The 25,555-nt window shown below is 46.7% G+C and overlaps 1 protein-coding gene across 2 annotated transcripts in view; it reads left to right on the top strand.

The window, feature by feature from the left end:
- The window catches only part of PDK3 (pyruvate dehydrogenase kinase 3), a 238,026-nt gene that overhangs the window by 166,069 nt on the left and 46,402 nt on the right, over positions 1 to 25,555 (top strand). For both annotated transcript variants that reach the window (XM_070750692.1, XM_070750693.1), the window contains 2 exons: positions 14,899 to 14,976; positions 15,474 to 15,550. In XM_070750692.1, the coding sequence (XP_070606793.1) occupies positions 14,899 to 14,976; positions 15,474 to 15,550 (155 nt within the window). The remainder of the gene's footprint in view (positions 1 to 14,898; positions 14,977 to 15,473; positions 15,551 to 25,555) is intronic.

Below are 25,555 nucleotides of genomic sequence, written 5' to 3'. Positions count from 1 at the left end.
ACCTTTGTGACCAAAGCGCTGGGGAGGGAGGCAACACTGTACTACTCTATCTATCTATCTATCTATCTATCTATCTATCTATCTATCTATCCATCCATCCATCCATCCATCCATCCATCCACCCACCCACCCACCCACCCACCCATCTATCTATCATCTATCCATCTATCATCTATCTATCATCTATCTATCCATCCATCCATCCATCCATCTATCTTTCTATCTGTACAGTATCTATCTATCATCTATCCATCTATCATCTATCTATATCCATCCATCTATCTGTATCTATCTATCATCTATCCATCTATCATCCAGCTATCATCTAGCTATCATCTATCTATCCATCCAGGAAGAGGAGGAGGGAGAGCAGCCTGAGACCCCCGGGGGGGGGCTCTCCCCAGCTAGTAGCCTGGATTCATTGGATGAAGACGCACAGGCTATAATAGACATGAGGCAGTGCCGTGCAGCTCAAAGAAGGGACCAATTAGAAAGGTATTTACATCCCTGAATTGGCAACAGCTGGGTTTGGGTGTGGTTCTCCTCAGCAGGGTTGAAAAGGCAGGCCTGCCCTTACAGTCTTGTGGAGAGTTATCAACTGGGAGTCCTGTGACCTTGCTTCGATTCTTGGCGTCTCTGATCTTGGCTTGTGGCCTAGAAGTCTGGAAGACTTGGGGGAGGAGTGGGTTTTATTATCTCCAGCGTTGTTTTTGCCAGCAAGAATCCTGTTTTATTGCCTGGCCTTCGTGAAACCTCTGTGAAGCTTCAGAGTGTTCCTGTCTGTAAGAACAGTTTTTGTTACCTGTGTTTGCTTGGAATTATATAAACTGCCTTTGCTTTTTACCAGTGTGTCTGGATACTCTTTTTGGTTGGTGTTGGCTTCTGGGGGGACCCAGACAGAACAGTATAACTCTCCACCAACCACCAAACTGCTCTCTGCTGCCGGTTCCTTGTTTGACATTTTTGCTTTTGGGTTCCTGTTTTTGCCTTCCACCATGGCATTATCTGCAGCTGACATGCAGGCTGTTTGATGAGTTGCGCAGGGACATTACGCAGTTGACCCAGATGGTCCTGGTGTTACAACGCCAGGTGGAGGATTTGTCCCAGCCGGCCCCACCCCAGGCGCCCCCTGTGGTACCTCCTTCAGCGCCTTTGCCCAGGAGGAAATGTTTCGTGGCAATGCCGGAAAAGTTCTGGGGGGACCGGTGGCTGTTTTCTGCGTTCCTGAGCCAAGTGCAGCTGTTTATAAATACCCAGATGATGCACTTTCCTGGAGATGACCACAAGGTGGCGTTCCTTTGTAGCTTGTTGGCTGGCCCTGCAGCGTCGTGGGTGGCACCTTACCTGGCTCGGGATGACCCTCTACTTCAGAACTTTGCTGCTTTCTGTGACCAGCTGCGTCACCAATTCGCGGACCCGGTGCAACAGCAGACGGCCACGCAGGCGCTGAAGCAACTGCGCCAGGGTTCGCGCCCCCTGGCGGACTATATGACTGACTTTCGGTCTCTGGCTGGGCAAGTCCAATGGAATGAGGCTGCCCTGATCGAGGCCTTTCAGGATGGACTATCGGACACTATGTGCTGCCCGGCACTCTGGATGCTTTGGAGCGGCATTGCCTGGCAATAGAGGCCAGGCTGTTGGCCAGGGAAGTCCGTCCAGCGGGACGGTCCAACCCCCGTGCGTCAGGCGGCCCGCCGACACCTGTTCCGCGGCGGGGGTTGTCGACCGTAGGAACTCTGGCTCCGGTCCCTGCGCCCCGACGTTTTCAACCAGCGCTGCCTCCACGCCTGATGGATCGTGTTGCCGCTGGGGAGCCGATGGACGTGAGTTACGCACGACCCCGCCAGACCCCGGAGGAACGGGGGCGTCGGCGGGCGGCCCGGTTGTGTTTTTATTGCGGGGCCCCGGGACATTTTGCTGTGGTTTGTCCCCACAAGAGGCGGAGCACGGTGGCTGCCGCCGTTCCAGTACCCTCCAGCTCTCCCGTGCTTCCAGTGGCGTCCCCCGTGCAGTTCCAGGAGACAACCCTTTGTGTCCCTGTCCCTGTCATGAACTCTCTGATGGCGGGGCCTTCGTCTGGACATCCTCAGTCGCTGGAATGGTCGGGAAACGAGGGAGGACCGGCTTGGTGGCAACACTAGGTCAGGCGGGGATCCCACTTTCTCCGGACTCCACGGCTACCGACTCCGGACCGTTTCGACACCTGACGCTCGCTGTGACTCTGCATATTGCTCAACAGACTCGGACTTAAACAGCGTTGGCCCTCGTGGATTCGGGGACGACGACGAATTTCTTGGACGAAGCCTTTGCCCACCGCCATTCCTTGCCCCTTTGTCCTGTCATCCCGCCGTTAACTGTGGAGACCATCGATGGGCGGGTGTTGCTGGCTGGTCCCATCCGTTTCCAGACCCTGCCGGTGCGGATGTGCATCGGAACTCATGAGGAGGCCCTGCAGTTTTATGTCACCAAGGGGCTTCATTTTCCCCTCGTGCTGGGGTTGTCGTGGCTGCGCGTGCATGACCCGCATGTGGTGTGGTCCCAGAACCTAGTAACATTCTCCAGTTTGCAGTGTGTGGACCACCACCGACATGTGTGCGCAGCCCACGGCCCAGTAGTTCCCGCGATCCAGTTACCCCGTTGCCTCGAGGAGTTCGCTGATGTTTTTAACAAGAAGGAGGCGGATCGGCTACCACCGCATCGGACGTACGACTGTGCCATAGGCCTGATCCCTGACGCCAAGCTCCCGGCTGGTCGTTTGTACTCCATGTCAGAGCCGGAGCTTGTGGCTCTCAAGGAGTTTATTGAGAAGAATTTGGCCAAGGGATTTATTCGGCTATCCAAGTTCCCTTTGTCTGCCCCTGTTTTGTTCGTGAAAAAGAAAACGGGCGATCTTCGCCTCTGCTGTGACTATCGGTGCCTTAACGCCATCACGGTGCGGAATAGGTACCCCTTGCCCTTGATCCCTGAACTCATGGACCGGTTGCGGACGGCAACGGTGTTCACCAAAATTGATTTGCACAGTGCGTACAATTTGGTCCGGATGCGGGCCGGGGATGAGTGGAAGACAGCATTCGGCACGCGTTACGGCCACTTTGAATACACCGTGATGCCCTTTGGCCTCACCAACGCCCCGGCCGTGTTTCAACATCTGATGAATGACGTGTTCCGGGACATGTTGAACCATTTCGTTGTGATTCACCTTGATGACATTTTAGTGTATTCCCCGAACCATGCCATGCACTTGGGCCATTTGCGCCGGGTCCTGCTCCGGTTGCGGGAGCAGCATTTGTATGCCAAGCTGGAGAAGTGCCAATTCTTCCAGACTACCGTCGAATTCCTTGGGCACATTTTGTCTCCAGGTGGCATTTCCATGGACCCGGGCAAAGTGGCCGCACTTCAGTCGTGGCAACCTCCACGACGGGTGAAAGACGTACAACGTCTTTTGGGGTTTGTGAACTACTATCGGGCTTTTATTCCGGGATATGCCACGTTAACCACGCCCTTGACTCGGTTGTTACAAAAACAAGTCCCGTTTGGTTGGGGGGAGGCGGAACAGCGAGCTTTTGATGCCCTGAAAGCGGCGTTCATGGCGGAACCACTTCTGCGCCATCCTGATCCCGCTCGGCCATTTGTGTTGGACACAGACGCCTCGGACGTAGCGGTTCACGCAGTGCTCCTCCAAGCCCATCGTCCCGGTGACATGCTGTTTCCGTGTGCCTACTTCTCCCGCAAATTGTCACCCTCGGAGAGAAATTATACTATTTGGGAGAAGGAACTCTTAGCGGTGAAGGCCGCCTTTGAGCATTGGCGGCATTACCTGGACGGGGCCCGTCACCAGATTGAAGTACGGACGGACCACCGGAACCTCGAGTATCTTCAGACGGCTAGGAAATTGAACCAGAGACAGATCCGCTGGTCCTTCTTTTTCGCGCGGTTCAATTTCCGCATCAGGTACACTCCCAGCGCCCAGAACCCTCGAGCGGATGCCTTGTCTCGCAAGCCGGAGTACACGCGCCCGAAGGAGCCGGCTCCTCTGCAGACTGTTCTACCCCCTGCAGCTTTGGCTGCAACCTAGGACCCAGTGGACTTGCGTCGCCGTTTACGGGAGGCGCAGCGGGAGGATGGGTTCGTAGCGCAGAGGGTGCGGGAGTTAACACCCAATTCCCCCTGGACGTTCCAAGACGGTATGCTCCGGTACCAGGGGCAGCTGTATGTTCCCGCTGGCCCAGTGAGGGGCCTGATTATGGCCCAGTGTCATGACTGTCCAGTGACGGGGCATTTTGGCCTGTTCAAAACATTAGAGCTGGTCACTCGGACATTCTGGTGGCCACGCATCCAAGATGATGTGCGTTCCTATGTGGCCACCTGTGTCCGGTGTCGTACGGCCAAGGGGGTGACTGGAGCCCCGCCAGGATTACTGCAACCTTTGCCCACGCCCGAGAGACCCTGGGGTGCCGTGTCCATTGACTTTGTGACCCATTTGCCTTCCTCTGCTCGCTTCACGGTAGTCATGGTGGTGATGGACATGCTCACCACGATGGTTCATTTTGTACCTTGCACTAGGGTGCCCACTGCCCAACTCATGGCCCAAATGTTGATCAGCCACGTGTTTAGGTTACATGGGCTTCCGGATCGGGTGGTCTCTGACGGGAACACAATTCACAGCCCGGTTCTAGCAGGAATTGATATCGGCCCTGAATGTGTCCATGTGCCTCGCATCGAAGCAGCACCCCCAGACCGATGGAGGCACAGAAAAGGTCATAGGGATACTGGAGCAATACCTGCGGTGTGTAGTGGCGGATCGCCAGTCTGATTGGTCCAGGTTCCTCCCTGTAGCGGAGTTTGCTTTTAACAACTCCCGCCACTCCTCGACCCGACTCACGCCCTTTTTAGCCAATTATGGCTTCCATCCTTGCTTCTTTCCCTTGGCCCTCCTAGATTCCCCGGTGCCTGCTGCCGAGGACTTCCTCTCGGAGCTGCAGGCGGTCCACGAGATGGTGAAAAGGTACCTGAATAAGGCCAAGGAGGACTATAAGAGAATGGCTGACCGCTCCAGACGGGATGTGCCCCCCTTGGTGGTGGGGGATCGGGTGTGGCTGTCCACGAAATACATAGCCTCCGAATTACCCAGACACAAATTAGATCCCCGGTTCCTGGGCCCTTTTCCCGTTGAAAGGGTGATCAACCCGGTGGCCTACCGGCTCACCTTGCCGGCCAACTTGCGGGTCCACCCTGTGTTTCACCGTTTGCTGTTAGTCCCTGTCCCTCCCGATTGTCCGCTCCGTCCCAACGTTCCCGTGTTTCCTGCCCCGTGTGTTCGTGACCACCTCCCTGAGGCTATGGTACATGCCATTCTGGATTCCCGTTGGGTGGACGCTTGCTTCCACTACAATGTGCAATGGGTGGTGGGGGACCCTGATGATTGCTCCTGGGTGGAAGCTGCGTTGTTGGACGTTCCCGACCTTATTCGGGATTTTCATGCCCGGTTTCCCCAGAAATCACGTCCTCTCCGCTGGCAGGTGGGGAGGGGCCTTCCGAGGGGGATGGTGTTGTGATTCAGCCTGAGGCTCCTCAGGGATTGGCTGGATCGCTGCCGGATCCATGCCCAGAGGAGGAGGACAGTGACCAGGAGGGGGAGGTTCAGGCAGACGGTGGAGAATAACGTCAGGAAGAGGAGGAGGGAGAGAAGCCTGAGACCCCCGGGGGGGGGCTCTCCCCAGCTAGTAGCCTGGATTCATTGGATGAAGACGCACAGGCTATAATAATGATGCAGCGCTGTGCAGCTCAAAGAAGGGACCAATTAGAAAGGTATTTACATCCCTGAATTGGCAACAGCTGGGTTTGGGTGTGGTTCTCCTCAGCAGGGTTGAAAAGGCAGGCCCACCCTTACAGTCTTGTGGAGAGTTATCAACTTGGAGTCCTGTGACCTTGCTTCGATTCTTGGCGTCTCTGATCTTGGCTTGTGGCCTAGAAGTCTGGAAGACTTGGGGAGGCATGGGTTTTATTATCTCCAGCATTGTTTTTGCCAGCAAGAATCCTGTTTTATTGCCTGGCCTTCGTGAAACCTCTGTGAAGCTTCAGAGTGTTCCTGTCTGTAAGAACAGTTTTTGTTACCTGTGTTTGCTTGGAATTATATAAACTGCCTTTGCTTTTTACAAGTGTGTCTGGATACTCTTTGGTTGGTGTTGGCTTCTGGGGGGGACCCAGACAGAACAGTTTGGTAACCCGAATCTACCTCTTGACCTATGGTCTTGTAGGTTTTTAAGTTTTATTCTGGCCGTTTTTTTTGTCCATATAAATTTGCGAATTTTTTTCTGTGGGTTTTTGAAAAAGGTCCTGTTTAATTTAATGGGTGCAGTTTGAAAAAGGTATAAAAATCTAGGGAGTATATTACTTTTAATTACGGTGATTTTCCCCATTATAGAAAGTGGGAGCTTCGACCATCTGGAAAAGTTTTTGTCCATTTCATTGATTAGTTTATTGTAGTTGTCTTTCTTAATAGTGCTACAATTAGCTGTAATCCATAGTCCTAGGTATTTAACTTTTTTGGCGGTTTTGATTTTAATAGATTCCTCTAGTTTCAATATCTGCTGTTTTGTCATATTTTTTGTTATCATTTTAGTTTTTTTCCCTGTTGATTTTTAGTCCGGCAATCTCTCCAAATTTATTTATTTCATTAATCAGAATAGGTGCAGATTCTAAGGGGTCTTGTACAATAAACACCATGTCATCAGCAAATGCTTGCAGTTTATAGTGTTCACTTTTAATTTTTAGTCCTTGGATTTCCTTGTTGTGTCTTATTTTGTAGTCTGAATTAAGAAGGGATATTGGGCGATAATTTTGAATGTAAGCTCTATTTTGTGTATCTCTAGGTATTAAAGTTATATAGGCCTCATTCCAAGAGAAAGGAAGCTTTGAACCTTCAAAAATTTCATTAAAGAGTGGTAACATTATAGGCTCCAGCATTTCTTGAAATTGTTTGTAGAATTCAGCGGGTATACCGTCTGTGCCCGGGGTTTTATTATTATTTTGTTTCATAATTGCGTTGATTAATTCTATTGATGTTATTTTGTCATTTAGCATATCCTGATCTTCCTTATTTATTTTTTTGTATTTTCTAAGCTCTCGAATAGTTTATTTATTAGTTGTTAATTTACGTCATCTTTTTTATACAATTCCTCAATGAAGGATTTATTTACCGTATATACTCGAGTATAAGCCGACCCGAGTATAAGCCGAGGCACCAATTTTTGCCACAAAAACTGGGAAAACGTATTGACCCGAGTATAAGCCGAGGTTAGAAAATGCAGTGGCTACTGGTAACTTATAAAAATGGAAAACAATAAAATTACATTAATTGAGACATGTTTTAGAATATTTATTTTAAAGAAAACCAGTAAACTAGCTCTGTAAATTTAAAAGAGGGTAAACAAATTAACATTAACAATAAATTAAAAAGTAAAAAAAGTAGCTCGATCAGGAAGCTAAAACCTAAGAGTTAAAATCCTTCAAAACTGGATTCCTTCTCATCATTAATTGGATTTACATTATTGTTCTGTTTTAAATATGCTGTGAGCCACCCTGAGTCCTTGGAGAGGGATTGCATACAAATCCAATTAAATAAATAAACAAACAAACAAACAAACAAACAAATAAGTGTATCCAAAGAAGAGCTTCAGCATTAGCTGCTGTGAGGTTATCAGCATAGAAAACCAAATAGATAGATAGATAGATAGATAGATAGATAGATAGATAGATAGATAGATAGATAGATAGAAATAGATAGATAGATAGATAGATAGATAGATAGATAGATATAGATAGAAAGATAGATAGACAGACAGACAGACAGATAGAAAAATAGATAGATAGATAGATAGATAGATAGAAATAGATACAGATAGATAGATAGATAGATAGATAGAAAGAAAAATAGTTAGATAGAAAAATAGATAGATAGAAATAGATACAGATAGATGATAGATAGATAGATAGATATAGATAGAAAGATAGACAGACAGACAGACAGATAGAAAAATAGATAGATAGATAGATAGATAGATAGAAATAGATAGATAGATAGATAGATATAGATAGAAAGATAGATAGACAGACAGACAGACAGATAGAAAAATAGATAGATAGATAGATAGATAGAAATAGATACAGATAGATAGATAGATAGATAGAAAGAAAAATAGTTAGATAGAAAAATAGATAGATAGAAATAGATACAGATAGATGATAGATAGATAGATAGATATAGATAGAAAGATAGACAGACAGACAGACAGATAGAAAAATAGATAGATAGATAGATAGATAGATAGAAAGAAATAGATACAGATAGATAGATAGATAGATAGAAAGATAGACAGATAGAAAAAGAATTCCTGTCTAGCTCTGCCTCATAACACATTATTAGATCCTATCCAAGCAAGGACAGCAACTACCACAAAATACCATTTTTTAAACAGTTTAAATCCTTTCAAAGGAGGGGGAGGAGAATCTGACAGCAGGGGGCCTTTTTAATCCGACTCACCATTGCAAATGGCTGCCTTCTTTGCTTGAGCTAGGGAGAGGAACTACGGCGTGCGAGAGGGGACAAAAGCTGGTGCCTCCTCGCTCTGGCTCAAGCAATGGCGCCCTCGTGTGGTGACTTTGTCAATGACCCGAGTATAAGCCGAGGCTGTGTTTTTCAGCCCATTTTTGGGGCTAAAAAACTCGGCTTATACTCGAGTATATACGGTATTTGTTTTTTTATCACTAAGTGTTGTTTTTAAGACACCTGTATGATCATATATTGCCTCTATGGTTTATCTGCTTTTTGATGAGCGACTTTTGAGGCTAACCATTGCCCAGGTTTGTTTGCAAATTCAAAATGCTTTTGTTTGGCAATCCTTAATTTATGTGAGAGTTCTTCTTGGGTTTGTAAGTTTATGTAGTGTTTTGTAATTTTCGGTTCTCCTAAAATTTCAGTGTTGTTTGGTTTGGTTTGTAGGGTTTTTTCAAGGTTCTGAAGTTTTATTTTAGTGTAGATAGGCTGTTTTGTTTCTGTTTTTTCTTTTTACTTTGGTATGCAATATAAATTCCTCGTACATAGGCTTTTATTGTATCCCATAGGTTTTGTGTGGAAGTGTTACCATCATTGTTAATTTGGAGAAATTCACATATTTCTTGTTTTAAAGTTTTTTGAAAGTTTTCTTCTTTAAATATTGTTTGGTTCATAGTCCATTGTCTTGTATAATTATTAGTTGAATCTCTCAATTTCAACAATATGGGGTTATGGTCTGCCCAGGAGTTCGGAAGTATTTGTATGTCTGTTACTTCATTGATAAATTCTAAGTCAACCCAGGCCATGTCAATGCGGGACCATGACTTGTGAGGAAAGGAGAAAAAAGTATATTGTCTATTGTTTGGATTAAAGTGACACCATATGTCTTTTAAAGCTAATTCAGTTGTAAGTTGTTCGAAGGTTGTGGGTAATTGTTTAATCCACTCTGGTCCATTTGTTCTCAGTTATTGTAGCTGTCAGATTTAACAATATGCACCTCCTTCCTCGTCACTTCGCTCCGATTGCAGCCATCTCTGTCTCCTCTGTCTCTACCGTCTCCACAGCTGTCTGCTGGTCTGCCAAAACTATTCCTACTTCGCTCTGCTCTGCTCCACTCCACTCACCCTCCAGGGATTCCTTAATTCTCTGCTTGCTGTACACACTTTTCTGCTTCACTCGCAATGCACACTTTCCTTATTGTCACCTCTCACTGATCTCCACTTTACTGTCTCCAGCAAAATCTCTCCAGCAAAAAAATTGAGAGCCCCAGTCGTTTCCGGGCTCAAATCACTTTCGTGTAAAGTAGTTTTTAATAGGTAAGCTCTCTCCCTCCAGCCACAATTTTCACGCTTCCTGACATGGTGACATCTTATCTCTGTTTCTCTCACTGCTTATCGGCTATTAGCAATGTGGGGTTTTCCTCTTTGTTTTGCGCACAGTTCACGCATCTCTTAAGAGATTCAGAGTTTTCAGTCAGAGTTACCTTCAATCTATGGAGGGGGGGGGCAGACAGGAGGAAAGCCAGGAGAGCCCAGCATAGAGGAGGAGGCGGGGGGCATTATCTCCGCACCCAGGAAAGAAGACAGTGGGCCACCCTCTGAAGAAATGGCCGAGGCAAAGTTCTTGCTGGCGGACCTGGGCTGCGCAGGGAAGGCAGCTGGAGGCTGGCCCACCCACTCCACCAACCTGTCTCGGCAGCGGCTCGAGCCCCTGCCCCATCCCACCGTCCTGGCAGCAGGGGCTCCCGGGCGGCCTCGGCGAGGCTTTTGGAGTGGGTGGGGCGGGTGCTGATGGCCAAGGGTGTGTGTGTGTGTGGGGGAGACGGGCAAGGCAGCTGGGTGGGAAGGCATCGGCTCCTGGCTCTCGTGCCTGTCCAGGAGCTGAAAGTTCTGCCCTTCCCCACGTGGGGTTTTGGTCCCCTCGGGCTTCTGGCAGGAGGGGACGGTGGGTGATGGATGGCCAGGACTCCCACAGACCCATTTTCGCAAGGAGATGGTGGAAATCCCCTCTTGCCCGCTGCTTCCTCTGCTCACCTTCGAGCAGAGGAATCGGCAGGCAAGAGGGGGAACTGGCAGCGAGATGAGGCAGCTGCGGAGAGCTCCTCAGATGCTGCTGTCGCGCTTTGGTGTGATGGTAGCAGAAGGGCTGGGGGGGGTAGAGACCCCGCATGGCAAAGCCTGGCTCCAATTCCCTTGCGATCCTCAGAGCTTGCAAACTTAAAAGTGCTTGTTTTGACGGCTGCTCGCAGCAGCAGCAGCTGAGAGAGAAGCAAGGATTCGTAAGACGAAAATGGTTTGTAAGAAGAGGCATAAAAATCTTGAATGCCTGGTTTGTATCTCAAAAAGTTCATATGTAGAGGCGTTCATAAGATGAAGTACCACTGTATAAATATTCTTAATAGTGTTCTTGAATTTATCACCAAATTTTAATTTTTTAATCAAATCTAATAGTATTGCCAATTTACCTTGTTAAACGCTTTTTGCACATCCAGAAAAATGAGCTATCTGCCACCCTAAATGCACTTCATAGAATGCAAAAATATCCAAAACTGTTCTAGTGCAATATTTAATTTGTCTTGATGGTAAAAATCTATTTTGGCCCAAATTAATAATTTTATTTAATACTTTTTTGTTCTTTCTGCCAATATGATGATATAAAATTTGTAATCCGCGTTCAGCAATGAAATTGGCTTTTGAATTTGATCTTTTTCAGCACCTTCTTTCACAATTATGGTAATATAAGAATCCCTCCACGTGTCAGGTATTTTGGCCTCTTTAAAGATATCATTATATAGTTTTAATAATATGGTTTCAAGTGTATTATTAATTTTTTTGTAGAACTCACTGGGAAAACCGTCAGGGCCCAGGGATTTACTGTTTTTCTGTTTTTTCAGGGCATGTTGGAGTTCTTGTATAGTAATTATTTCATTCATCATCTTCCTGTCTTGATCTTCTAGTTTTGGCACGTTTGCTTCATTTAAGTACTTAACGATTTTCATAGTTTCTGCTCTGTCCTGTCTATAGAGGTCTATATAATAGTCATATACAATCTCCTTTTTTGTATGTGTGTGTGCTTTGAAAGTTGGCGTATCCTACTTTTATCTAATAGTTGATATATTATTTTATTGCTTTTTTCTTTTTTAATTTTTTGGGTCAGCCATCTACTTGGTTTGTTTGCCATTTTGAAATATATTTGTTTAGCTTGTTTTATTTCTCTGGTGTACTCTTGTTGTTCAATAAGGTTTAATTTGTGTCTTACTTCCATTTAGAGATTTATGAATTCTGTTATTTTTGGGTCTTTTTAATTTGTTTAATCTCATTTACATTTTTATTTTATTCCTCTTTCTCTTCTTTATTTTTCTTTGCTGTATAGGATATTGCTAGCCCTCTTATATATGCCTTAAGTATATCCCGCAAAATTTGTGTAGTTGTTGGTTGTTTTTTATTTTCTCTTAGAAATAATTCAGTTTCTTTAATAATCATATTAATGTAGTTCTCATCTTGAAGCAGCTTTGTGTTAAAGGTCCACCTCCTAAATTCTCTCTTCTGTCCCTGCCATATTACTGTAAGTGGATTGGTTCTATTTCTACTGATTTAATTTTTTGTTTGTATTTCTTTATTTATCCAAATCCTATCTGTTCTTGTGTTATGGGGTATGGAATGAAATGTAAATTGTTTCTGTCCGGGGTGTACTAGTCTCCAGATATCTGTTAAGTCAAGTTCCTCTATCATGCTGTATAATGTATCTGGTAAAGTTGGTCTTTTTAGTTTGCTTTTTCTTCCTGCCTTGTAGTCTATTTTTAGATCTATTACTCCATTATAGTCTCCTATTATGCAAATATTTTTGCAGTTTATAGTGAGTAAAGTTTCATGCATTTTTTTTTGCAGAATTGCTTTTGTTTTTGATTTGGAGCATAAACATTAACTAATATTTACGTTACACTTGACCTCAAGCATCTTACAGTATGTGCCTCTCTGTTCTTCCTCCGGGTCCTTGGTTTCCAAATGGGATACAAACGTTTCCACAGTCTGTGTTGATTTGGGGAGCCATGTCATCTGCTGGTATTTGTCCACTGTTCTTCATTAAGTCCAGGGTCAATGCAGCCATCTACTGGAAGGTTATGAAGTGCTCTATGCTTTCATCCACATATGAGCTTTATGGGGATGGTGACTTAAATTTTCTAGCAGGACTTGTCACCTGCCCACACTGCCTAAAGCACCAACACCTGCCTCAATGACCGTGGGATTACTGTCCTTGATTGGCCAGCAAATGTGCCTGACCTGAACCCCATAGAGAATCTATGTGGCATTGTCAAGAGAAAGATAGGAGACATGCCACGGAACAATGCAGAAGAGCTGAAGGCCGCTATTGAAGCATCCTGGTCTTCCATAACACCTCAGCAGTCCCACAGGCTAATAGTATCCATGCCACACCGCATTGAAGCAGTAATTGCTGCAAAAGGGGCCCAAATGAAGTACTGAGTACATAGGCATGCTTATATTTTTCAGAAGTCTGATATTGTTCTATGTACAATCCTTTTTTTATTGATCACATGTAATATTCAAAATTTCTGAGATAGGGGTTTTGGGGTTTTCATCAGGTGTATCCCATAATTATCACAATTATGACAAATCACTAACTTGAACTATCTTGCCTTGCATATTATGAATATCTCTCCTATGTTAAGTTTCACTTTTTAAATTAAGTGAATAAAGCTCTCCTCATCTGGGATTTGATCCTGGATGAGGAGGCCGATCTGGCATGTGTTACTGAAACCTGGCTGGGCCCAGAAGGAGGGGTGCCTCTCTCGGAAATATGTCCAGCCGGGTTTCAGATATGGCACCAGCCTCGACCCCAGGGAAGGGGGGGAGGAGTGGCTATTGTAGCCAGGGAGAGCCTCCATCTGCGTAGACTCGTTGCTCCTGAGATCGTGGGTTGTGAGTCACTCCTTGTGAAGTTGGACTTAGGGGTTCAGGTGGGCTTGTTACTCACGTACCTGCCTCCCAGCTGCATGTCAACAGCCCTGCCTGTGCTGCTCGAAGAGGTGGCCAGGTTGGCGGTGGAGTTCCCCGGACTCATTGTCCTGGGGGACTTCAATCTGCCGTCGCTCGGCGGTTCCTCAGGATTAGCACAGGAGTTCATGGCCACCATGACAGCCATGGACCTGACTCAAGTAGTTCAGGGTCCGACTCACGAGGGTGGGCACACACCCAACATGGTATTTCTCTCGGAGCAATTGAATAGTGGTCTGAGACTAAGGGGCTTAGAAGCATTGCCTTTGTCATGGTCAGACCATTTTCTACTGCGGCTTAACTTCCTGGCTCCAATCCTCCCCCGCAGGGAGGCGGAACCGATTAGGAGGTTTCGCCCCAGACGCCTGATGGACCCTGAGGGCTTTCAGAAGGCGCTTGGGGTTTTACCAGATTCGCTCGTCCACAGCTCGGCAGAGTCTCTTGCTGAGGCCTGGAACAAGGCTGCAGCAGAGGCTCTTGACAGAATTGCACTACTGCGACCTCTCTGTGGCACTAGACCCCGTAGAGCCCCATGGTTCAACGAGGAGCTCCGGGAGTTGAAACGCCAGAAGAGACGTCTAGAGAAGCAATGGAGAAGGAGCAAGTCCGAATCCGATCGAACACTTGTAAGAGCTTTTATTAAGACTTACAAAGTGGCGCTCAAGGCGGCAAGATGCGCGTACCATGCCGCCTTGATTGCATCAGCGGAATCCCGCCCGGCTGCTCTGTCGTCTGGCGGGCCCCAGGGGAAGAGCCTTCTCTGTGGCAGCCCCGGCCCTCTGGAATCAACTCCCCCCAGAGATTAGAACTGCTCCCACCCTCCTTGTCTTCCGTAAACTACTTAAGACCCACCTATATCGCCAGGCATGGGGGATTTGAGACACCTTTCCCCCAGGCTTATTATAATTTATGTTTGGTATGTATGTGCTGTTTGGTTTTTAATTATGATAGGGTTTTTAGTTTTTTTAATATTAGATTTGTGCCAGTATAATATTGTTTTAATCGTTGTTGTGAGCCACCCCGAGTCTTCGGAGTGGGGCGGCATACAAATCTAATAAATTATTATTATTATTATTATTATTATTATTATTCTAATTTTTCGAGTTTCACCTGTATATCCATCAACGCATACATATGTATGTATTACTAGCTTCTCCCCTATCAGATTTAAAGAAAAGATACTAAGATATTTAATTATGCATCTGTCACATTGCTTGCAACCTTACAGGTTTTGCTGAAGAGAATAACTTGCAGCTTCTAAATTTCGCAGTATATAACATACTATTATCTACTCCCAATCACATGATATATATTGTTACTGTTCCCTAACAGATGCTTTTGCAACTGCCAAGATGTTGTGTGAGCAGTATTATCAAGTAGCACCTGATTTGGAAATTGAAGAATTCAATGGTACAGATACAGATATGATTGCTTTTTAATATTAACTATCTGCCAATATATGACTTGCAAGAAATTGTTATTTAAATGAAAACTGATTGCTGAGTTTTATTTGGTGAAGAAAATACTTTTCTTTCCATTCCATCATTTCTTTCTTTTGAATTTGATTTAATTGATTAATTGCTTATGTGTCATCCAGTTGGTAACAACTTAGCAGCTACATACATTTTCTTCAGGAGAATCATGTCCTCAGCTTGGTTCTTCGGATCCTATGATGGTGCAGCCATTACTGCTGTAATTAAATCCATTCCCTTACTACAGATTGTCCATTTTTCTTTCCTTGAATGTTTTCTGGTATTTCAGTATAACCTTCTTTAAAGAGCCAATTTAATTATTAGCTGTTGTACATTTCTGGTAAATAATATAAATCAAAATATTTACAGTTGTTTGTGTTGACTTTAACTTTAATTCTCAGTTAAAAGTTTTATTTGCTTTTATTTGCTTTTTAGCTAAAGCACCAGGCAGGCCCATTCAAGTTGTCTATGTACCCTCGCATTTGTTTCATATGCTTTTCGAATTGTTTAAGGTGAGTAAACTAACATCAAGGGAAGGGGATAGATATTATTTGACTATTTTTTGAGTTTGCCAGTAATAGCGTTCTCACGCTTCACCCTGAATACAGTTGTAGGTACACCTTTGAATGCAATATTGTGTTTGATGGTAAATTGAGCAGGGTAATTAAAAGTCAGACTTCAGAAACAGATTTTGACAACATGGGGAAACTTTTAGATGCTAAGTATTTTGCTATCTGAAATTGGAAAATCACCTGTCCTGTTTCATTTATTGTTATTTCATGAAAATAGTTAATATCAGATAGCCCATGGAATGAATAAATGAAGACTACAAACCTCACCTCCAAGAAGCTAAGGGGAGTTCAACATAGGTCAACACTAGTCAGTTGCTAGGGACTGAATTTTAATTTATTCAAATAATCATAGTGTAGGGACATGTATTCCTTTCTCCTGACTAATTAACACAGTTGGACTCTCCTTTACATACACAGACTTCATTTAAGGTAAAAAAAAAATCTTTTTCTTTCTTTGGATGGACAGAGGCTGGTTAGCTGCCATGCCAGCAACAACTGCCTTGTTTGAATTCTTGGTCAGAGTTCCTGTCCTCCATGGACATAACTCATTAGCCTATCAGCCATTACATTAATGCAATTTGGAGTTCCTGCCCTTCGCGGATAGTACTCCTCAGCCTAGCCTCCATTTTAATAACGCAGTTTGGAGTCTCTGCCCTTCACAGACATAACGTCTTTGTTTCCAATTGATTTTCCTTGCAGCTGTGAGGGTCACTCTCTCTGCTGTGCTGCAACAATGTTTGGCAAGGATAGCAGTTTTTCCATAATGGGAGACTGCTTCCACAGTGTCTGGCTTCCTGCCATTGCATTTGAACACAACAGCTTCCTTGAATTCCATTAGCTCGACTGGCGGTGGCCATTTTGAATCGCTGATGTCATCTGTTGCCAGGCAGATTCTAGCTAATTTTGTTGAATTTGCGCAGCCAGAGTGATAGGCTACTCGCAGCCTCGCTTGCTAGGCCTATGACTGAGGTTCCTCAGAGACGAGATTCTGTGTGCCTGCGGCCAATTTAATTGCGTCTTGTTATTAGAAAGTTACGATTGTGCAGTTTAACTTCTGAAATTTGCTGCTAGTTTATATTGATTTTGTTCGTCGGTTTATTTTGGCCTACCTACCTCCAGCATGTACATATACCCCCATGGCTGAAAACAGGGATCAAAACCCTGGGGAGGAGGCTTCCACCACTCCCACCCCCAGGAAAGCCAAGGAGAAAACTCATTCATCTAAGGGCAAGGTGAAAGCCTCCATATCTTCTTTGGTGGCTCTTAAAGAGGCAGGGTGAAGGATCAGGGCTCTCCCATGCTGCCTCGGATCTTTCCCATTCCTGGCAAGGTCCTATCGAGGAAGAAGGACCAGTGGAGAGGGGAAGTTGTCGGGCATCCCAGGGAGAAAGGCGATCTCCTGTAGGATGCCCAGAACACCATTAGATCAGGCGAGAAAGAAATCAGCCTTTTAAATGGCTGATCAGGAGGCGTGACCACCAGCCCTTTCTTTTGGAAGCAAAAAACAAGTGGGGTTTTCTGATCGAACCAAAAAGGTACTGCAAATCCTCTTTGTGAAAATATTGAACTTTAAAGTTTAAAATAAATCCAGATAGCGTCAACTACTTTTTAGGAATATACTGATTAGAGCTGGGATTGCGATGTCGATGATCCATACTTTCTTTTTCTCCACGATCACAATGTCTGGTGTGTTATGCTTCAGAATTCGGTCAGTCTAAAGTCGGAAGTCCCACACTAGTTTTGCTTGCTCATTTTTCGACCACTTTTTCGGGCTTGTGATCCCACCAGTTCTTTGCCACTGGTAAATGGTAGTTCCGGCACAAGTTCCAGTGGATCATCTGTGCCACAGCATCATGTCTATGCTTGTAGTCAGTCTGTGCGATCTTTTTGCAGCAGCTGAGTATGTGATCAATTGTTTCATCTGTTTCTTTACAGAGTCTGCACTTTGGATCGTCTGTTGATTTTTCAATTCTGGCTTTGACAGCATTTGTTCTAATGGCCTGGTCTTGTGCCGCCAGTATTAGTCCTTCTGTCTCCTTTTTGAGTGTTCCACTTGTAAGCCATGACCAGGTCTTTTCTTTATCCACTTTGCCTTCAGTCTTCTCCAAGAACTGGCCATGCAATGCTTTGTTCCGCCAACTGTCCAAATGACATTGAGTTACAGTTTTTCTGTACTGGTCCTTAGTTTGCTTCACCTTCCTATTGTTGACCTCTATCAATGCTGACTCTTTGCTCTCCTTCATATAGTCAGCTAATGCATGCTTCTCTTCTTCTACTGTCTGCTTCACTTGCAAAAGTCCTCTGCCGCCTATTTTCCTTGGTAAATACAGCTTGTCAACATCACTGCGGGGGTGTAGTGCATGATGGATCGTCATTAATTTTCTGGTTTTCTTGTCCAGGTTGTCCAGCTCTGCTTGAGTCCAGTTCACTATGCCAGCTGTGTATCTAATTACAGGTATGGCCCACGTATTTATAGCCTTGATAGTGTTGCCACCATTCAGTTTGCTCTTCAAACTTTTTCTGGTCCTCTGGATGTACTCTTTGCTGATCACAGTTTTCACATGGCCATGCTTGATATTATCCAGTTGCAAGATGCCCAAGTATCTGTAGGCTTCTGGCTGGTGGCACTTGATGGTTTGACCATTTGGCATTTTAATGCCCTCACTTTCAGTTGATTTTCCCCTTTTTCAGTGCCACTGTGGCACATTTACCCAGGCCAAACTCCATGCGGATGTCATTGCTGAAGATTCGCACAGTGTTGGTTAATGACTGTATCTCAGTTTCTGATTTTCCGTACAATTTCAGGTCATTCATATACAGCAGGTGTGAAATTTTTGGTGAATTCCTAGCAGTTTGGTAGCCTAGGTTTGTTTTCTGTAGGATGAGTGGCAGCGGGATTATAGCGATGATGAATAGCAATGGGGACAATGAGTCCCCCTGGAAGATGCCCCTTCTGATGTTGATCAGTCCATAGCTTTCATTCCCAACAAAAAGCTCAGTCTTCCAATATTTCATTGCCTTTTCTATGAATTTCCTGATGTTTTCATTGACTCCAATGACTTCCAGGCATTTTATGATCCAGCTGTGTGGCAATGAGTCAAAGGCTTTCTTGTAGTCAACCCAGGTCATGTATAGATTTGTTTTCCTGTTCTCACAGTTCTCCAAAATCATTTTATCCATTTGGAGCTAGTCTTTCATACCTCTACTTCGTCTTTTATTGCCCTTTTGCTCCACTGGCATGATGTCATTCTCCACTTGCACTGCTTCGGAGAGTCCAATCATGGGTTATACTTCAGCCTTGCTGGAAGGGACTGAGTTAAAAATCAGCATAAATAATGGTCCAACCCCCTTGCTGCCCACTCCGGGTCAGTCTAAAAAACTCAGTCATAGTGAAGGGACACATGAGTTTTTTCTCTTATGTTTTATTGTGGTATTCTAATTAAAATGGTTTGTTTTATTTCATCATTAATGCTGTCTTTTTCTCTCTTTTCTCCTATCCTTTCAGGTGCAGCGAATTTACAGTCACTTCGAGGATCGGGCACCCTACTCTGTGGAGTATTGCCTGCACCCTATTTCCCAGGTCGGAGCCTCTTCCCTGCGTGGGTACTGCTCCTAGGACCGGGAGTCGTTGAAGGAGGGGGTCCCCGGCCTGCGTGGCCATACCCCATAAAGGCGACCATCGAGGCTTACCGGAGCGATCAGGAGATTGCAGGAGAGCAGAAAAGCCGCGGTCCCTTTTAAAACTCCCGCCAAGACCCGAGCTCACGGAGCCGGGGAGCGGACGCATTCCCTCGCTTACCTAGCGGCTCAGGAGGAAAGCGGCGATCGCCAGAGAGAGAAGAAAAAGTCGCGTTTGTGGTTCCCGCCCAGATCCGAGCTCACAGAGCCGGAGAGCGGAGATTGTGGACCAGCCGGTCATCAGACGGCCCATGGGGTCGCGGATCACGCTGGGAAACAGGAGAGGCTAAGATCAGTTAGGGGAGCCTCAAACTGAGATGCGCAAGAGGGCTTCCTAAAGGGGGCCGCCATTTTGGGTGTCTTCATGGCCGATCGGACTGCCGGCCGCCATCTTGGATGGGTGATTGACAGCCCCAGACACCAATGAATGCCAGTGTTACCCCAGAATATCCTGTTCAACTCAGGAAGGGGCGGTATTCAAGCTGCGGTAGCCATTTTGGGTGAGTCAGCTTCTCGGAGTTTCATACAGTTGCTACTGTTTTTCCCGGGCGCAATTATTTCTCATTAACAATGGCTGACGTACCTCAACAGGGGCCTGCAGAACCCCCCGTTAAAGCTAAAGAGAAGTCTCACACTTCTAAAAGCAAATCTAAGAGTACACAATCTTCCTCTGCCTTAAAGGAAGCGGAGAGGCGTATTAAAGCTCTAGAGGATCAGCTTGAAGCTCAGAAACAAGTCCCAGGGCCACATGCGCCTGCAACCCCAGGTCAGTTGGCAGGTACAAGTGGGGTCGCCTCTCCAAGACTTCCAGAAGGGAGGGGGACAGCCACCGACAATGACTGGTCACCAGATAGATTTGGTGGCTCCACACAGGTGGCAGAAGTACCAAGGCCTGAATTTGCCATGCCTTCAACCTCATGGCACATGGCACCGCCACTGCCACCCACAGCCACATTCACTCCGATGGCAGCTGGGCTCCGCTCCTCCCCGGATACTTGGCAACGCATGCCCCCAGCATTGCAAGACATGATTGCCTCCGCGTACTCACACGGCATAGTGGCCGGAGTTCAGCAATCATCTACAACTGTTGGCCCCCCGCCATCTCCTCAACCTACGCCTGCAAGGCATAGAGACATTTGGGCAGCGCCTGCTCCTGCCTCCCCAGCTCATGATTCATTCCAAGAGGAGGCGGCCTTCAGAGGGGGTTCAGACCCAGAGGATGGTCTATCGGAGGACGAATATGCACCTCCAGAACCACCAGCTTATGCGGGTCTTTTCAGGCCATCCATCTTCTGAGTACTGCTCAATAAAGCAAGGATGGCAGTAGCTCCAGGCGCAGCAGACAAGACCACAGACCCAGCAGTTGCCCCACAACCTGCCAGCAGGGTACTGTCCGAACCACAGAAGGAGGCAGATCTCATTCCTGCTCCTAAGATATTTCTGGACAATATCAAAAGGCCGTGGCAACACCCGGCTGGAGCCCTGGGCCCAACAGCATCTGAGCGAAAATTTTACTCATTTGACCCAGAACTTGAGAATTTACTGGACTTTCCATCCATTGATGCTCCAGTAGCAGCCCTGGTGTCTAATGCCCTAGTTCCTTCAGACATGTCAGAAGGCCTGAAGCCGGAGGACCGAAGAGCGGAGGGGCTTATTAAAAAATCACACCAGATGTCTGCATGGGCACTCAAAGCAGCCTCAGCGGCTTCGTTTTTTAATAGAGCTTCAGTCATATGGCTCCAGGAGATGCTCGCGAAGCTAGGCCCTGAGGAGGGGCGCCTGAGGCAAGATCTCAACAAATTGCTGGCGGCAGCGGAATTCTCTGCGGACGCCACCCTCTCTGCATCACGGTTTGCCTCCCGAGCTCTGGCAACAAACCAGTCGTCTCGCCGTCTACTCTGGCTCCGCACGTGGCAAGCAGACACCAAGTCCAAGTGGCGCCTTGCCTCTGCTCCGTTCGATGGGAGCAAGCTGTTTGGAGAGGCCCTCGATAAGGTACTCATCGAGGATAAGGATAAGAAGAAGGTCCTGCCCAGAACCTATCGGCGGCAGGACAGACGTACGACTCCCTATTTCAGACGTCAACCCTTTCGAGCGGAGACTTCCGCGACTACACCCCAAGCCGGAAGGTCGTATAACCAGGGGTCCTTCTCCCAATCCTCTTACAGAACAGACAGGAATACCTTCGGAGATAGAAACAGACAGTTTCAACAATCTAGGAGACCTTTCAGAGGCTCCAGCAGGGGAGGATATCGCAAGAACAAATGACTCCATAGCCATAGGAGGACGGCTGCAGCATTTCGCCGCCTCCTGGGAGTCTATATCTGCAGACACTTGGGCTATAAACACAATAGCCCAGGGACTCACCATAGAATTTCTGCAGACACCGCCAAACCGATTCTTGCAGTGCCCGACTATTTTCAACTCCCTCAAGCGAACCCTCCTTCACCAAGAGGTCTACCACCTAATGGACATAGGGGCCATAGAAGGAGTCCCTCTCCATCAGGAGGGACAAGGGTACTATTCCATCGTATTCATCGTGCCCAAGGCCTCGGGAGGCTGTCGCCTCATTCTAAATCTAAAACAGTTGAACCTGTACATCAGATACCGCAGGTTCAAAATGCATTCATTAAGGACAATTCTTGCAGCAATCCGTCGGCGGGACTGGCTGACGTCCATAGACCTCAAAGAGGCATACCTACATGTCCCGGTTCATCCGGCATACAGGAAATACCTTCGCTTTTGCATCGAGGGCCAACACTTCCAGTACAAGGCCATGCCCTTTGGCCTTTCATCGGCCCCCAGAACGTTTACGAAACTACTGGACATTCTCACTGCACATCTCAGGACTCGTCCTCTGCGCCTCATGGCGTATTTGGACGATATCATTATACTATCCAGCAGCCCCGACAAGGCACGGCACGACCTGACGGAAACCATAAGGACCTTAGAGACCCTAGGTTTCTCTGTCAATTATCAGAAAAGTCATCTTACTCCAACCAGGTGTTTACCACACTTGGGCACCTATATAGACACCGTGCAGGGCAAAGTCTTCCTGTCAACAGACCGTCAGACCAAAGTACGAACTTTAGTTACGGAACTACAGCAGAACAGAGCAGCACCACTCTCTTTTCTGTCCCAGCTGCTGGGAGTATTCATTTCTTGCATAGACATTGTACCGTAGGCCAGGCTCCATGCCAGGCCCTTGCAGTGGTTCCTCATACCATTCCAAAGGAACCGAACCAGCCATTCCGCGAGACTGGTGACAATCTCCTCAGAGGTGCGCCGCTCGCTCCCATGGTGGAAGTCAACAGCTCTTCAGCAGGGGTCTCCTTTCCTGTCCAATCAGGAAATCACCATTACAACAGACGCAAGCCTCCTGGGCTGGGGCGCCCACTCCAGTGCGGGAGTAGCCCAGGGACTGTGGAGTCCAGCGGAGCTCGCGACCCCGAACATCAATTTCCTGGAGCTCAGAGCGGTCCACTTGGCGCTACACCACTTCCAGACACAAGTGAGAGGACAGCACGTATTGATCCTTACGGACAATGTGGCAACCAGAGCGCACATCAACCACCAAGGGGGCACGAGGTCGGGTTGCCTCATGCGAGAGTCACAGGCTCTGTTTCGGTGGGCAGAAGTTCATCTGGTATCCCTCAGGGCAGAACACATTTCGGGCGTCTCGAATACCCAGGCGGATTGGCTCAGCAGGACAACTATAGATCCAGCGGAGTGGAGCCTGGATATAGGTCTGTTCCAGGAGATTTCTCTCAGATACGGGACCCCAGAGGTGGATTTATTTGCCACCCATCTGAACAATCAATTACCAAGGTTTTTCTCCCGGTTTCCTACACCGGGGGCAGAACAAATAAACGCGCTGAGCTGCCCGTGGCCGGAGGGACTGTTATACGCCTTCCCCCCGATATGCCTACTCCCGAGGGTGATAAACAAGCTGCTCCTAGAACAAGCGGAGATAATATTAGTGGCTCCATACTGGCCCAGACGTCCATGGTTTGCAGACCTGATGGACCTGTCCATCTCCCCCCCTTGGAGAATTCCACATCACAAAGTAGCCCTGACGCAAGGATCTGTGTTCCACCCGGAGCCCCAATGGTGGAAACTTGCCGTGTGGCACTTGAGGGGGAGAGACTGAGGAGAGAACTAGTGCCAGACAGGGTAATAAACACCATTCAGGCATCACGTCGTCCATCTACGACTCGAATTTACCAAGCGACCTGGAAGGCCTACTGCACCTTCTGCAGAGCCCAGAACCGAGATCCTCAATCCCCCTCGGTAATCCAGATCCTTGAGTTTCTGCAAAGCGGGCTCGATAAGGGTTTGGCACCCAATACCCTACAAAAGCAGGTGGCCGCCATAGCCACTATTCTCAAAATGGACTTCTCCCGGCCTATTTCACAACATCCTTGGATTCGGGACTTCATTAGAGGGGCAGCGAATATCCGACCTCCACCAGTACATCGCTTCCCTACATGGGACCTACCACTGGTGTTGCAGGCCCTCACGGAGCCACCCTTCGAACCACTGCGTGACATACCACTAAGACTCCTATCTCTTAAAACAGCATTCCTTATGGCTATTACGTCAGCAAGAAGGGTCTCTGAGCTGACAGCCTTATCGGTCAGACCGGACTTATGTATCTTCCATACGGACAGGGTGGTCTTACGACTCGACCCTTCATTCTTACCAAAGATAAACACGGTTTTTCACAGATCACAGGACATTATCCTGCCAGACTTTTGCACTCATGGATCACATCCATTGGAACTACGGTGGCACAAGTTGGATGTCAGGCGTGCCATCAAGATTTACATCCGACGAACTAGTACCTTTCGAAAGACAGAATCATTATTTGTATCCTATTTCCCGGCTTCCATGGGAAACAAGATATCACCAAAGACTATTAGTTGTTGGATCCGTTCATGCATTATCATTGCATACAAATCAAGGCACACACCTATACCAGGGGGCATCACGGCTCACTCCACGAGAAGTGCTGCCACTTCAGCAGCCTGGGCGACCCAGGCGCCGATCGAGGACATTTGTCGGGCAGCAACATGGGCAGCCCCTAACACCTTCATCAAACACTACCGGTTAGATAGATTTGCTTCCACGGAAGCAGCCTTTGGGCGCAGAGTTTTGCAGAGAGTATGCAAGGAAACTGCGTCCCTGGTCCAGCCATAGTTTTTCCCCCCCTAATTGGTCGAGCTTGGGTATATCCCATGATTGGACTCTCCGAAGCAGTGCAAGTGGAGAAGAACCGTTGCACTTACCTGAACGGTCTTCTCGCTGCACTGCAAGGAGAGTCCAAACCCACCCAGTATTTAAGCCCAGGGACACAGGGTTTATTGATAGTTTGCTTTAACGTTCAGTTGATCTGGTTAATAAATGTTATTGGTTTACTATCACTATGACTTCGTTTTATTATAAGACTGACCCGGAGTGGGCAGCAAGGGGGTTGGACCATTATTTATGCTAATTTTTAACTCAGTCCCTTCCAGCAAGGCTGAAGTATAACCCATGATTGGACTCTCCTTGCAATGCAGCGAGAAGACCGTTCAGGTAAGTGCAACGGTTCTTTTCTTCTAGGTAGTCCTGAATTCTGTCAGCTATGAATCCTGTCAGCAGTTTGAGCATGGTTGGCAAACATGTTATTGGCCTGTGGTTTCCTGGTATGGCTCCTTTCGCTGTGTCTTTCTGTATTAAATATGTTCTGCCAGTTGTAAGACATTCACCAATATTTCCTGTCTGCAGCATTTTGTTGAACAATTCGGCCATTTTTTCATGCAGGCTGGTCAGGTATTTCAGCCAAAAACCATGCACCTGATCAGTGCCAGGGGATGCCGCCCCAAGTCTTCGGAGAGGGGCGGCATACAAATCTAAATAATAAATAAATAAATAAAATAAATAAATAAATGTCCAGTTCTTTACCCTCTTCACTCTTTCTGAAATCATTTCAGGTGTTAACTCCAGCTGTTGCATATTGCTCCCTGAGAATTCCTTTTCAAAGTCCTTTATCCACCCAGCAATCCTGTTATAGTCCTTTTTGACCTCCCAGAGATCTTTCCAGAACTGTGTTGTTATTTTCACCTATGGCTTTTCAATTTTCTTATCTGTTTGCTGTTGCAGGTTCTGGTAAAACTGCCTCTGGTTGGATTGAAATGTTTGATTCTGCCTGTACTGGGTGATCCTAGCTTCATATCGCTCAATTTTCCTGGCTGTTGCTGTTATCTGCTGCTTTTCAATTTCCAG

Source organism: Erythrolamprus reginae, chromosome 4 (assembly GCF_031021105.1).
Source record: "Erythrolamprus reginae isolate rEryReg1 chromosome 4, rEryReg1.hap1, whole genome shotgun sequence".
NCBI classification, from domain to species: domain Eukaryota; kingdom Metazoa; phylum Chordata; class Lepidosauria; order Squamata; family Dipsadidae; genus Erythrolamprus; species Erythrolamprus reginae.
Note: the sequence above shows the minus strand (reverse complement) of the source record. Positions and strands in the feature narration are given on the sequence as shown.